The sequence below is a fragment of the Panthera tigris genome, chromosome D4 (genome assembly GCF_018350195.1).
Source record: "Panthera tigris isolate Pti1 chromosome D4, P.tigris_Pti1_mat1.1, whole genome shotgun sequence".
NCBI lineage: Eukaryota > Metazoa > Chordata > Mammalia > Carnivora > Felidae > Panthera > Panthera tigris.
This window is the reverse complement of record NC_056672.1, coordinates 87,474,965-87,490,293: the sequence shown is the minus strand read 5'-3', so window position 1 is coordinate 87,490,293 and position 15,329 is coordinate 87,474,965. Positions and strand designations below refer to the sequence as shown.

The window sequence follows — 15,329 nt, the reverse complement described above, 5'->3', positions numbered from 1 at the left end:
TTCCTTCCTCCCTCCCTCCCTCCCTCCCTCCCTCCCTCCCTTCCTTCCTTCCTTTTCTTCTGTATTACATATCTTTTCACCTTGCTTATGTTTAATATGGGCACTTCAGTGAGGTAGTAATGAGAACAGACATGGGGGGTTACCTGGGTGGCTCAGTCAGTTAAGTATCTGACCCTGGATCTCGGCTCAGGTCAGGAGTTTGCATCGGGCTCTGTGCTGACAGCATGGAACCTGCTTGGGATTCTCTCTCTCCCTCCTTCTCTGCCCCTCCCCCACTCACACACTATCTCTCTCTCCCTCTCTCTCTCTCTCAAAATAAATAAATAAATAGATAAACTTAAAAAAAAAAGGGAGAACAGACATTAGAGCCGAATACCTGGGATATACTCTTGGTTCGTCCGTTCAATAGTAATACAATTTGGGGGGCGCCTGGGTGGCTCAGTCGGTTAAGTGTCCGACTTCAGCTCAGGTCACGATCTCACTGTCTGGGAGTTCGAGCCCCGTGTCGGGCTCTGGGCTGACGGCTCAGAGCCTGGAGCCTGCTTCCGATTCTGTGTCTCCCTCTCTCTCTGCCCCTCCCCCGTTCATACTCTGTCTCTCTCTGTCTCTGTCTCAAAAATAAATAAACGTTAAAAAAAATTAAAAAAAAAATTGCTCTTGGGCTTACCCCCCAGCCCCACCCCGCAGCGGCGGTGGGGTTCTACTGTTCCAGAATCTTCCGTCCCTCGCCACGGTCACCACTTTTCAGACTGTGTAGACTGAGGTTGCGTTCCTTTCTTCATCGGCTTGCTTTCCGCTGTTGAAAATTGTCCTGGCTTGTGACTTTGACCTCTTACTGGGAAAGCATAGTTCTCTGATCAAATTTTGTTCCGCTGTCTTTATCTGGAAATCTTGTGGTGAGCTTCTTTAAAAAAACGAAAGATAGGAAAAAACAAAACATTCCTAGACCCAGCCCTGGACCTTCCATTTCAGAGGGTCTGGAATGGAGCCCAAGTATCTCCTTTTTAAAAGCCTCCCTGTGGTTCTTAGGATCAACTAAGTTTACATCCAGTATCCTTATGAGAGGATTATATTTTTCTCTTGCCTTTTAATTAGCCTGTCTGAAGAGCAAGTTTAATATATAAAACACTTAAAAGTTCTCAGAAAGATCCCATAAATTTATAGATGCTTTTTGTGGTTTATTTTCTTGCTTGTTTGTTAAAATAACCTCGTACAAAATAGGGCAAGAAAGCCCATCTCCAGAGAATGCAAATGAAAGTTGATCTTTTTTTTGGTAGCGGTCCCTGAGAGAAATATCCTGACTTTCCCTTCCAGACCTCTTAAGCTTTTAGTTTTCTGCTGGCATTTATAGAGTGAATTATTCATCGGTGCTTTTAAGAAGCATTTTGAATGCTGTTTACGTATGCTAATATGATCAAAGTGATACTCATTCATCACAATATGATGGGTTTTTGTTTTAACTTTTTTAAAAACTTTTTTTTAATGTTTTCTTTTATATTTGAGAGAGAGAGAGAGACAGAGAGCCCGCGTGCACAAGCGGGTGAGGGGTAGAGGAATGGAGACAGAATCCTAAGCAGGCTCCAGGCTCGAGGCTGTCAGCAAAGAGCCCGAAGCGGGGCTCGAACTCACGAGCCGTGAGATCATGACCTGAGCCGAAGTCAGATTTCAATAAACCTTTAAAATAACAGTTTTGAAAGAATTTTTATAGAAGATGTGAGTTTCGAAGTGGTATTTTCCATTTATAATTTATTGTGAACAGAAGAAATGATTAATATTTAAAACCTTGCATTAAAAATCATTTCACATGCAGGGGCACCTGAGTGGCTCAGTCGGTTAAGCGTCCAACGTCAGCCCAGGTCATGATCTCAGTTTATGAGTTCGAGCCCCGCGTCGGGCTCTGTGCTGACAGCTCGGAGCCTGGAGCCTGCTTTGGGTTCTGTGTCTCCCCCTCTCTCTGCCCCTCCCCTGCTCACACTCTGTCTCTCTCTCCCGCTCTCTCAAAAATAAATAAACATTAAAAAATATTTCACATGCAGCCAATAGGCTTTTTACTACTCCAGTCTCCCATGTTTGCTAACAAGAACCTGTTGGTTATATATTCACCTGCTTTCCACGTGTTCCCCTTTTGTCCCTGCCACCTGTAAGGAGGACAGACTGTTTTTACTAAATCTTCCTTTTACGGGGTGATTGTGGTCAAACCAGCTCAAAGAACTGTACTGTGCTTTTAGCAGACAAGGTTTCCCTCTTTTGCATTAGTTTTTTTGTTTAAGTCACATTTTAATTTTATTTTTTATTTTAATTTTTTTAAATGTTTTTTAAATTTAGTTTTGAGAGAAAGAGAGAGAGAGAACTCAAGCAGGGGAGGGGCAGAGAGAGAGAGAGAGAGAGAGAGAGAGAGAGAGAGAATCCCAAGCAGGTTCTGTGATGAAAGCAGCAAGCCCAATGTAGGGCTCGAACTCATGAACCGTGAGATCATGATCTGAGCCGAACTCGGATGCACAACCTCTGAAATACCCAGGTGCCCTATTTTATTTTTTATTTTTAAAGACCTTATTTTTGGGGCGCCTGGGTGGCTCAGTCGGTTAAGCGTCTGACTTCGGCTCAGGTCATGATCTCCAGTTCGTGGGTTCGAGCCCCGCATCAGGCTCTGTGCTGACAGCTCAGAGCCTGGAGCCTGCTTCAGATTCTGTGTCTCCCTCTCTCTCTCTGACCCACCCCTGTTCGTGCTCTGTCTCTCTGTGTCTCAAAAATCAATAAACGTTACAAAAACAAATTAAAAAAGATTAAAAAAAAATAAAGACCTTATTTTTAAGTAATCTCTACGCCCAGCGTGTGGCTTGAACTCACGACCCCGAGATCAAGAGTCACAGGCTCTACTGACTGAACCGGCCAGGAGCCCCCCTCATATCTTCATTTTAAATGACAACGATCAATATTCTAGTGGATGTTACATACTCCCCTAGAATTTCCAAACCTGAAGGGACAGTAGAGGTCATTTCATCCAGTCCCCTCGGACTCATGGATGAAGACCTGAACACACAGACTTTTTACCCAAGTCCACGGCCTCGTGTCGTCTAGTAACACCTGTTAGAGATGAGATCGCATCCACTTTGTCCATGAAATGTACCCTGATCCAAACTGTAAACTTAGGACGGCACGTTTGTTTTTTTTTTTCTAGACGATTCTGTAGATTCAGGGGAAATGAAAGAACAAAATAGTGAAAGTAGCTGCTAGAAAAGAGGACTAGCCCTCAGGTGAGGGCTCCCACTGTGGACCATTAGTCAGCCTTTGGCTGTTCCTCTAAACCACAGCCGCCGAAGGCAGGCCCCACGAGAAATCAGCCAGCGAGACCCATGTGAGCGAGTTTTCTTTTTTCATGTTTGCCTCCTAGCTTTTGTGTAGATCGCAGCGTGTTGACTGTAGACATTATCTGGATTCTTGACCTGGAGGTGAGATTCGGAAGAGAGATAGGAGTGATTTCGGGCTCGTCGGAGTGCGATCGGTGCAAATCGGCTGGGCAGGTTGAAAGTTCTCGTTAAATGTCGTAGCGTGAACGTCCCCCGAATATGGTCTCCGCTTCCTCCGAGAAGGCTTCCTTCCCCTTCTCCCCTTCTCGTTAGCTCTTTGGAGGGGCAGCCGCACCGCCTTGACGGCATGCCCTTGGCACTTGGAGTTTTAATTTGAACATTTTGGACGTAGTCCCCGTGCTTTCCGTGGGTTTAGGGTAATACTATTCGGCTGCAGAGGACCACAAAGGAGCAGTGGCCTGGTGGGAAAACCCACCGTCAGCTCAGTGCTGCCTGTGAACGTGGCTTCATGGGTGCACAGGGTCTGTACTCTCCGATTCAAGCCGGGTCGACATCAGCTAGTGCCTCCCTCTGTGCTTTTCTTTTAAACGTTGTTTTTAATGTTTATTTTTGAGAGGACAGAGCGTGAGCGGGGGAGGGGCAGAGAGAGGGGGAGACACAGAATCCGAAGCAGGCTCCAGGCTCCGAGCTGTCAGCACAGAGCCCGACGCGGGGCTCGAACCCATAGACCGTGCGATCATGACCTGAGCCGAAGTCGGCCGCTCAACCGACTGAGCCCCCCAGGTGCCCCCGCCCCTCTCTGTTCTTATCTGCTCTAGGAAGGAAATGGGGCGCCCCGGTGACTCAGTCGGTTAAGCACCCGACTTCAGCCCGGGTCATGATGTCACCGTCCGTGAGTTCGAGCCCCGCGTCGGGCTCCGTGCCGACAGCTCAGAGCCCGGAGCCTGCTTTGGATTCTGTGTCCCCCTCCCCTGTTCACGCTCTGTCTCCCTGTCTCTCAAAAAACGAATGAACGTTAAAAAAAATTTTTTTTTAAAACGAAGGAAATGAATGGATTTCAACTGTGGACATTTTCTGATTTTTTTTTTTTTAAGTTGTCAACAAAAGCACTGACTTCACCTTCCATCACTGATTTCTCGGTCGTCTTTTTTTTTTTTCTCTCAGTCATCTCTCTACAGAAGGTGACATTGTCTGCATTTTTGTTTTAGGAATCTTGCAAAGAAATACCAACCTAAAAAGAACTCGAAGGAGGAAGAGGAATACAGGTCTGTTTAACACCGATCATTATGTGGTGATATCTTTATGCCAGTGGTGATGATGGTGAAGGAAAGAAAAAAATGAAATCTACAAAACTAAGCTGCCTTCCCCGCTCCTCTTTGTGTCAATTTTTAAATGGGAAGAACCATAAAGACCCTACTCCACTAACTTCCCTTTGACGGAGTCACTAGACCTATTCCAGATCGTTTCAGTTAAGGTGATGGGGAAAAGCTTAATCTACGCAAATACAGGAAGTGTGGATTATGCAGTCCGCCGTCTGGATTTGGCTTTGTAACATCAGGAGTCTGTTTCACCGAGAAATGTGTTCATTTCAGTCGGTAGCTAAGGCACCTTACCGTGGATGGCCCCAAAGTATTATGTCTCTCACCTAGACCTAAATATCCACTGCATTAGTGCATTTACCACGTATACGTATTGGGGGGTATCTTTGGACCGAGCATTAACAGAGCCAAATCCTGCCTTATGTAGAGTGATTCGGCGTTCCCCAAAATGCAAAGTGTCTCACTGGTAATTAATTCCGAGCCATTTTGACCGGAGCACTCTTACGTGTGATGAATTGCCAGGATCCTCTGGGAGGTCGATGCACGTTAACCTGATTTTAATTAATATTTTGTCAGCGCGCAGCGCGTTAGAGCGGACGTGGCCTTGTTTGCAAAGGAGTGGCGTGTGCTCTGTTCCGTAGGTATACGGCATGTAAAGCCTTCCTTTCCACCCTGAACGAAATGAACGATTACGCCGGGCAGCACGAAGTTATCTCCGAGAACATGACCTCACACATCACTGTGGAGCTAGCCCGCTACGTCCAGGAACTGAAGCAGGAGAGGAAATCGGTAACAAATAGCATTTTTTTTTTAAGGTTTATTTTTATTTTTGAGAGAGAAAGAAAGAGAGCGAGCGTGCATGCAAGCACGGGGTGGGGGGGCAGAGAGAGGGAGGGGGACAAAGGATCCAAAGTGGGCTCTGTGCTGACAGCAGAGAGCCTAATGCGGGGGGTCAGACTCATGAACCGTGAGATCATGACCTGAGCCGTAATCTTTTCGTAGCTTTTATTATTAACAAAGGAGAAAAATGTACGGTCACATGAAGTATATTCCTAGTGAAGGTTTCATCCTAAAAGATTTATTTTAATCGATTATCTTAAGTCTATTTATTTTGAGAGGGACAGAGACAGTGTGAGTGGGGGAGGGGCAGAGAGAGACAGGGAGAGAGAGAGAATCCCAAGCAGGTTCTGCCCTGTGAGCACAGAGCCTGATGCGGGGCTCGAACCCATGAAACCGTGAGATCATGACCTGAGCCGAAACCAGGAGTTGGATGCTTAACCCACTGAGTCCCCCGGAGGCCCCTAAGAGATTTATGGTTAGGCTGTGGTCTGTGTCATTGTTCTTTGATCCCTTAGGAAGTAAGGGCATCATACTATGTTAGTAATAAGGTACCAAGCTGGCCAGCGAGGATACTTTTTTCATTTAAATTTGAGTCCACAGTAATGGTTGTAAGTGCTCTGGTGTTGCTCGAGCCAACGGGGAAGATCTCGTTGCTGCTGAAACGGAAGAGACGTTAAATAAATCATGACCAAAATAATTATTTCATTGTGAGAGTAGCTACAGAGTATGACTGCAGGGGCTTTGGGAGCAGATGATAGGAATCCCTAACATGCTTGGACCCAGGACCAGGGAGAAGCTTCCCAGGGCCCTCGGCACTTAACGTTTTGGCAAGACTCGAAGTAGGAGGACGAGTTGCCTGGGGCAAACCATAGAGGGAACAGCCAGTGCAAAGGCCCTGAGACAGGAAGGTATTTGGAACGGCTGAGGCGTTTACTCTTTCTAAGCTATAAGTAGGTAGCACATGGCTTTGGGAGCGTTTAGAAGTTAGGAACAGATCTATGCCTGAAGATCAACCCATTCGTTGCAAAAAAAAAAAAAAAATGTTCGTAAACTGAGATGAAATTTTTATCTGTTCACATTAGAGCAGTGGGTCTCAAGCTGGCACAATTTTGCCCCCCCCCCCCACATGTGCCAATTTCTGGAGATAGTTGTGGTTGTGTGGGGGGGGGATTAGCTTTGGGGGGGGTTGCCACTGGCATCTGGTGGGTGGAACCCGGACATGCTGTTCAACATCCTGTGATGCATAGGGCGGCCTCCACAACAAAGAATTACCTGGCCCCTGATGTCCGTGGTGCCCAGACTGACATGACAGCCTCTTCCAGACCGTTCATTAAAGAAGGTCTTTTCCGTGATGGAAAGGAAGCAGTGAAGCAAAATACTAAGGTTCAGAATGAAACGCCGTGGCCTATTGTGATCCTCAGGGAAATGCGGTCAATCTGGACATGATGTTGGACTGCTTCCCTGGGCACTTGAACTTCCCTCAACCTCGCACAGTTTGTACCCTCTTCCTGTTTGTTTCTTTGTTCGGTGCTTTGTGTGTCTTCACTGACCTTTATCCACCCATATAGCTTAGAGATTTAGCCAACGCCCTCAGCAAGAACTCTCTGCATTTACCTTAGTCCGGAACGTACATGCTGTTTCTGGAGTGGACCGTGAGATATGAACCCACATGACCTGGCTTCCTGTTAGTTTTTTTTTTTTTTTTAAATAATGCTTATTTGTTTCGAGAGAGGGAGAGAGACAAAGAACGAAGGGGGGAGGGGCAGAGAGAGAGGATCCCAAGCAGGCTCTGCACCCTCGGCACAGAGCCCAACTTGGAGCTCGAACTCACAAACCTTGAGATCGTGACGTGAGCCGAAACCAAGAGTCAAATGCTTAACCGACTGAGCTACCCAGGTGCCCCACTTTTTTTTTTTTTTAAAGTTTATTTATTGCAAGAGAGAGAGAGAGAGCGAGTGTGCGAGCCAGGGAGGGGTAAAGAGACAGCGTGAGAGAGAATCCCAAGCAGGCTCTGTGGTCTCAGCGCGGAGCCCGATGGGCGGGATCCCACGAACCGCGAGTTCACGACCTGAGCCGAAACCAAGAGTCAAATGCTTCACTGACTGAGCCCCCCTCCTGTCACTTTTTTTTATTCTTCTCCTGCGGACACATTGCTCCCTCGCTGGTCCTCCTCCTTGCCCTGTGTGATCCTGCCTCAGGGCCTTTGCACTGGCCTTTTATTTCCTCGGAAAGCTTTCCCCCAGATACCTGCAGAGCTTACCTGCTGAGTTCTTTCGCAGGAATATGGTCTTCTCATTGAGGTCTGTCTTGTCCACCTTATTTAAACTTACAAAGTCCCCCCGACTCCTTCCCCTCCTCATTGCCCCCACCTTCCCTGCTTTACTGTTTTTCCCTAGTGGTTGCCAGCGTCTAACATTTTATGTATCTGTTTCCTTGCGTCTCACGCTAGAACGTAAGCTCCATGAGGGCAAGAATTTTCTTGGTTACCGTTGTATCTCGAGCTCGAGTGTCCGGGCGGGACAAAGCAGGCTCTTGATAAATACTCCCAAGGTGGAAGAAATAATTAAGAAGTGGCGAGAAGCGGTCTTAGACTCAACTTTGTCCTCAGGGAGACTTCGTGTTGAGGATCCTTGTGTGTCTTTGCTGTGTTACGATTGGGTCCTTTCGTTCTGTTTACCCCCCGTTAATCACATGTCTTGTACCGTCCGTCATATCTGTAGTTTGAATTCTGTTCCCTTTTTATCAGAAATTATAGTAATTTATGGAGTAAATTACAGGTGGCACAGATACACGTTAAATAATATCTTGCGATACGTGCTGTTCCTTTTATTTTAAGGAGAATCGCAAGCACACATTTCTGAGTCAGATGTTCTGCCGGGAAGAATTACAAACACCGTGCTCTCTTGAAGCATTTTGTAATTATATTAAAATGACATTTGAGGAAGCTGGGAAACCTTTTATTTATTTCGTTTTTGCTTGTTTATTTATTTTTGAGAGAGAGAGAGAGAGAGAGCAGGGGAAGAGCAGAGGGAGAGGGGGTGGGGACGGAGAATCCCAAGCAGGCACCACGCCGACAGAGGAGAGCCCGATGCGGGGCTCGAACGCACAAACCATGAGATCATGACCTGAGCCAAAGTCAGACACTTAACGGACTGAGCCACCCAGGCGCCCCAGGAAACTGGGAAACCTTTTAGAATTCCAGGACGCGTATCGGTAGGCAAATGCGTATTTGCGGTGTTTTAATATTTACCATCATTTGGAGTGACCGCACATGGTGACACGTTGTATGTTGAGACGCTGTGACTTTAAAAATTATTCGGATGATATTGGCTATTTAGTTGTTTGGCCTCAGATCTTCATGTTTCTGGATTTGCATAACTGATATCTTTTACGTTTTAACATTTACTCTCCACGGTTCCCCTCGGGAACGTTTTACTCCAGACCAGGAGGCTGGAGGCGTTGGGGCTGGAGAGTCAACCCGACTGTCCGGGCTGTCAGCACAGAGCCCGACGCGGGGCTCGAACCCACAAACCGCGAGATCATGACCTGAGCCGGAGTCGGACGCTTAACCGACTGATTCTTTAACTTCCATGCGAGGAGGCCGGGTCAACGTGTGAACTTCTTCGTGGGCAGTTAGCTGTGGCCAAGGAGCTCCTTGAGATGGAACGCTGATGACCAATGTGTCTCCTTTCGAGCTTTCCCTTTTGGCTCCCCTCTTACTGGTTTTTAAAGTATATCGTAAGAGAGAGAGCGAGAGCAAGTGGGGGAGGGGCAGAGAGAGAGAGAGAGAGAGAGAGAGAGAGAATCCCAAGCATGCTCCGCACGGTCAGTGCAGAGCCCAATTCAGGGCTCGAACTCCTGAACCGTGAGATCGTGACCTGAACCGTGAGATCGTGACCTGAGCTGGACGCTTAACCGACTGAGCCACCCAGGCGTCCCTCCCCCAACTCTTATTAGTGAGTGATCTTATTTATTTTTGAAAAGGGGACTCTTAAAAACACGGCAAAATGGGATCTTTTCCCCTTTCTGGTGACGGCAATGGTTGGCGGAAGGAGCACAACAGAGCTGGGACTCGCATCTAGGTCTGCTGGTGTCACGTCTAGGGGCCTTTGACGTAGCGGCGAAATCCTATCTGCCCAAAGGGATGATTTAGAATTTACAGGATTACTGCTGGATCTCATTACTGCCTAGAGCGTGTTTCCAAGTTCGGTTTGGAATGCTACTGGAAAATTATTTCTCCTCTAGATTTTGCTACGTTTGAGTAGACGAGTCTCTCAGAGTCTGCACGGTAAAAAATAGCTCCTTATGCAAAAGATGTTTCCTTCCTGTTTTGTCAAGATTTGAAAGGAAGGTAGTAAGAAGGAAGGAAGTGGGAGAGATGGTTGTCTTCGGGGGGCGTTTCAGAGTGAGCCGGCTAGTCGATCTTTAAGTCTTAAAGTCCTTGGTTGTAAGATAGGGGACTTGCCGTTCGTGTGTTTAGGAGAAAAGATGGGTTTTATGCCGCCCTGTCCGCATCTACCCGTGTTCCCATGTTACGTGCAACTCTCTCACATAGTGTTGAAAAAAAATTACGTTTAACATTTATTTAGTTTTGAGAGACAGAGATTGAGCCCCAGTTGGGGAGGGGCAGAGAGAGAGGGAGACACAGAATCTGAAACAGGCTCCAGGCTCCGAGCCGTCAGCACAGAGCCCGATGCGGGGCTCGAACCCACGAACTGTGAGATCATGACCTGAGTCGAAGTTGGACGCTTAACCGACTGAGCCACCCCAGGCGCCCCTCCCCCTCCTTTTTTTGAAGGTGGGGGAGTGCTAGAATTCATTTATTAGTTGTCAGTATTGTGTAGAATGTTACCAAAACTCTGGATTAGAGAACAAAAACTCGGGGCGCCTGGGTGGCTCAGTCGGTTAGGCGTCCGACTTCAGCTCGGGTCATGATCACACGGTTCGTGAGTTCGAGCCCCGCGTCGGGCTCTGGGCTGACGGCTCGGAGCCTGGAGCCTGCTTCGGAGTCTGTGTCACCTCTCTCTCTCTCTGCCCCGTCCCTGCTCGCGCTGTCTCAAAGATATATAAAGAAAGTTTAAAAAAAACCCAAAACTTAAAGTTTTTATAAATCAGAACCTCGTTTTTCCAAGTTTCCTTCTAGACATCATTTATAGACATAAAGATATTGATATGTATATAGAGAGACAGATATGGGTGTACATATAATATCTATATAAGAATATATAACATTTAAGCATATGAGTCCTATATAGGTATAATTTATATTTTTATTTATTCTCCATTTAATAGCATAAGCAGTTTCCACTTTCGTACGCAAAAACATACAATTTTCATAATTAGAATTGTAGTGGCTATGTCTCATTCTAATGCTATTGTATACTTAATTAATTCTTTAATATTTGATCTATAGGCTATTACCGGTTTCTGATTACTTAGTTATATAAACAATACTGCGGCGAACTCACTACTTTAATAGCTGTTTGGTGTGGGGGGTGGGGATCGTTTCTCCCAGCTAAATTCCCAGAAAGAGAATACGAGGTCAAAGCATACGTGGTTTACGGTTCCCGATTAAGCTTTGGTCACTTACAAGAGTAACGGTCTTTAACACAAGTAAATACACTCTTGTTGGCGATTTCTGCACATCGCATCCAGTATTCAGAGAACTTCAGAGGGATCGTTTGGGGCAGCTCCAGCTTTGAGGCTGTCGCAGGGTTATCCACAGTGGTCACCACTAACCGCGTAAGAGGGATTTATGGAGATTTGTTGCCCCAGAAGGGGAGTCAGGAGGTTCCGGCCAACATATACTGGAACTTCCTCTTGAAGTTAGGTATTGGGTAGGTCCTATTTAGAAACCTAGGGAGGGACTTTATTTCCTACAAGGCAGTTTTGTAGCACGGACTGACCCTACTATGTTTAGAACATGTTTTTATGAGCGATTACAGCAAAGAGACAGAAGGAAAGCGAAAAACGAAAGGAACGTACGTATGTGATCATCTGATTACAAATCTGTCTCTGATCCCTTCGGTCCTGTTGAGATGCAACTTTGGGTACTGTGTTAAGAGATTTTAGATTTCGTGGCCTGGGAGAGGAGCATCGTTCCCAATAAGAGTTCCTCCTTCCTGGGGTTACCTCTTTTATTTAAATAAATCCAAAAGCGAGGAGCCCTAAAGAAGCTGTTGGTCTTTGGCAAGGTCATGCTGATACGGCACCCACTGGTGGCCCCTGGTCTAATGGATCTCTAGAAGGTGTATTTTGTTTTGTTTTGGAAGCACACGTGATGGTCGCATTCTGTTCATCGAGGGCCTGTCACCACTGTGGTTCTGTCACCCGCAGAACCGTAGACAGTCTGTCCTGTCATTTATGGGGTAGCATAGCTAGTTATCAGGGCACTGAAATTCTGTTCTCGATTCCATAGATCTGAAGTGCAACTCTGGGTTCTGGGTTTCTCCCTCAGGAGCTGGAATGACACCTTCTTTTTCTTCTGAGACCGGCAATTACTTGACTGATGTTTTGTGTCCCAACTGACTCTCCTCTATCCAGGCACCTGCTCGTCACCTCCCGCCATGTGCCCGATGCAGCATCCCCCCCCCCCCCCACCAGTGCACCAAGGACAGAGGGGGTTCTGGAGCCCAGCAGCACTGGGAGTGATGCCCCAGGGCTGTGGGAGGCAGTGGCCCATGTATCCCATCCAGAAAGAAACTTTGGATCCCCGAAACTCCTTTTTATCACACCCTGTTCCAATCTGCGTTTCCTCCAGTCAGTCAATGGCACTCCTTTTTAACCTAGTTGTTCTGGCCCCCTTCGCACCCCATCTTCTGTATAGTAGCAGGTCCTGTGATCGGCTCTATCTTCAGTAAATGTCCCCAATCCAAACACTTCTCAACCCTCGTCCAGTCCCTCGTCGTCTCACCCGGAGGAGTGCTCCAGGCTTCCCGACTCCCCCCTCGGCTTCCGGGCTCGCCCCGTGGTCCGTGGCACAGCTCCCCATCTCCACCTGTACCCCCGGTCCCTCTGCTGCACCTGCCACATTCGGAACATTCTCCACACGCCAGGGAGCCCGTGCAACCTTGTGGTGGCACAGAGCAGACCACGTCCTGGTGGCTTCCCCTCACGCTAATGTGGCTTTGGAAGCTGTCCTTGGTCCAGCCGTCGCCTGCTTCGGCCTTGTCCGTCATCTCCGTCTGGTCACATTGGCATCAGCTGTTCCATGAACACACCCAGCCCTCTCCCACCTCAGGGCATCTCCGTTGCTGTTCCCGCTGCTCGGAAGGGTGTTTCCCCGGACCTCTGCAAGTCCGCTCCTACACTTTGTTCAAGAAACCTCATCCAGGGGCCCCTGGGTGGCTCAGTCAGTTAAGCGTCCGTCTTCGGCTCAGGTCATGATCTCACGGTTCGTGGGTTCGAGCCCCGCGTCGGGCTCTGTGCTGACCATTCGGAGCCTGGAGGCTGCTTCGGATTCTGTGTCTCCCTCTCTCTCTCTGCCCCTCCCCTGCTCACACTCTGTCTGTGTCTCTCTCAAAAATAAATACACATTAAAAAAAAAAAAAGAAAGAAAGAAACATCATCCAGACCTCTCTGTTTAAAATGCCGCTGTGCCCACACCCCCACCTCGTCCCCTTTTCTCTTCCTCTGCGTCCACTAGTTTTCACGAGGACAGCAGCACCCTGCGCATCTGGGCATACAGTTAGCACGTGTGGACTGAATGACTGAATCCCACTGTAAGAGCTTTTAGCCTTTTCAGGGAAGGATCACTGCCCCTAAAGTCCCACCCGTGGTCACCCTGGCCCTCTATTGGGCGATCCTCCTCGTCTGGGTCTGGAAGTAACAGAGGTATACCCCGGGAAGAGGTCAAGGGAGGAGGGCCGTGTCTCATCAGCTGCTTAAGATCATCCTGAGAGTTAATCAGGGGGGCACCTGGTTGGCCCAGCCCACAGAGCAGGCTGTCGATCTCGGGGCTGTGAGTTCAAGCCTCACGTTGGACGTGGAACTTAAAAAAAAAAGTTAATCAGATTCTTCAGCACAATTAGGATTTTAAGCAACACGAAAGAAAGAGTTGTCCTGAAGAATAGGTTCAAAAGCCTTCTGGAGTCCAGGTACCTTGTGCACGAGGAGCATTCTGGGTAGCAAAAGCCAGCAGGAGAATGACAGGAACAGCCGGGTGAAGGCACATGGGGAGAAGGAGTGAAGGGAACTTGGCCGCAGGACGGTGAGTGGGGTCCCCTGCCCGGTGCCCAGATGGCCTGGTGGGGGGAGGGTGGGGGGAGGTAAGCAGCTAAACATGATGCCGGGAGGCAGGCGCTTTAGGAACTTGAAACAAATTCACTGCGAAGGTTATCTGTATTATAAATGTATTGGGGGAAATAGACCTTCCCGAATCATTCCTCTTTATTTAATCATCTGACCATTCTGCATAAATCAGAATGCGACTCCCATCACATCCCGAACGCTCCCAGGTTTGTGGCTTGGGATTGAAGTGAGGGGGTGAAGGGCTGCCTCGGGCAGGGCTGAAGGTGGTTGAATTTCCCCCGCAGCCCGCATCCACGGCTCCCCTTGGCCACGCAGATTCATAGCTCTGTTCATTAATCCCGAGTCGGGCTTCGAAGCTGTTAGTGTTCAGACCCACCACGCTGTGGGTTTTGAGGAAATTATAATATTTGTCCCAGGCATATTTTCTGCAAGCTGCTTTTTTTCGTTGGCCTTTTCCAGTCTTTGTATTCCTTTGTTTTCATCTGTGGAATCTGAGTTTTATTTAAAATTCCAGATGGTTGACTGTCCTCAATTGAGTGTTTATGCTTTTTTTTTTCCACTTTTTTTTTTGGTGGGGGGGGGGAAGTGACTGTTCTCAGATCAGTGCTATATTTTGCTTTTTTGTGGAGTTTTAAAAATTAACGGTCTATTATATATAAATCTAGTAAAAAAGAGCAGCTGCTGTACCTAATTGTGGGGTGTGAATAATAGACATTCTCGCAGCCTAACGATGATCTCTTGCAGCGCTTAGTAAAACTTTCTTGGAAGCTCTGTCATTGAAGTTTTTCTTTAAGTTTGTGGTTGTTTATTTTAGGTTCCCTGTGATTCTTATCTTAGCTGCCCCTGGTCCCTGGGAGATTTCTAACAGCAACAACAACAAAAATTGGAAGGATGGTTTTTATTTGTATAGATTTTATCTGTATATAGTTTTTAAATTGTTTCTTAATGTTTATTTGGGGGGGGGGGTGAGAAGCATGAGTGCGGAAGGGGCAGAGAGAAAGGAAGACACAGAATCGGAAGCAGGCTCCGGGCTCTGAGCTGTCAGCACGGAGCCTGACGCGGGGCTCGAACCCACAAACCATGAGATCATAACCTGAGCCGAGGTAGGACGCTGAGCCGACTGAGCCACCCAGGCGCCCCTTATCTGTATATTTTTAAGGTTCAACCAGAAAGGGGAAAGGAAAGGAAGTTTAGCTGCCACCTGCCGTACCATCAGGCATTTTTAAAAGTCTCTTATCACCTTGGAAGAGACACAAAAGCATCTTGCCTGCAGCAGAAAGTCCGGAGCATCTCTCTGGGTCTCTGGAGATGGCATTTCCTGTCTTCTCTGGCGATAGGAGAAAAGCGCCGTGGTGACTTCACTCTGTGGCTCCAAAAGACCTATTCTCTTTTTCTAGAGAACAATTCCTCTTTCTCTAGCGCTGGGAGGCACACTTTTTAGATACACAGTTGCTCACTGTCCTGGGAAGAAATGCTTTGCCATTGTTTGCGAAGAAACAACAAACCCATCTGGCAAGCTGGTTTGTTTGTTTACCTTTGTTCCTGTGAACTAGCCTTTGGGATTGAAGGAGGGGACGGAGAGCTGGCCGCAGATGAACCACTGGTAGGTGGC

The 15,329-nt window shown here is 47.6% G+C and overlaps 1 protein-coding gene across 7 annotated transcripts in view; it reads left to right on the top strand.

Annotated features, from left to right (window-relative positions):
- FNBP1 (formin binding protein 1) overlaps positions 1-15,329 on the top strand; it is a 140,297-nt gene that overhangs the window by 58,648 nt on the left and 66,320 nt on the right. For 6 of the 7 annotated variants that reach the window (XM_042963674.1, XM_042963677.1, XM_042963676.1 and 3 more), the window contains exons 3-4: positions 4,517-4,573; positions 5,269-5,416. In XM_042963674.1, coding sequence (XP_042819608.1) covers positions 4,517-4,573; positions 5,269-5,416 — 205 coding nt within the window. Of the gene's footprint in view, positions 1-4,516; positions 4,574-5,268; positions 5,417-14,894; positions 15,321-15,329 lie in introns of those variants that run through there. The other variant, XM_042963679.1, reaches the window with a different exon arrangement.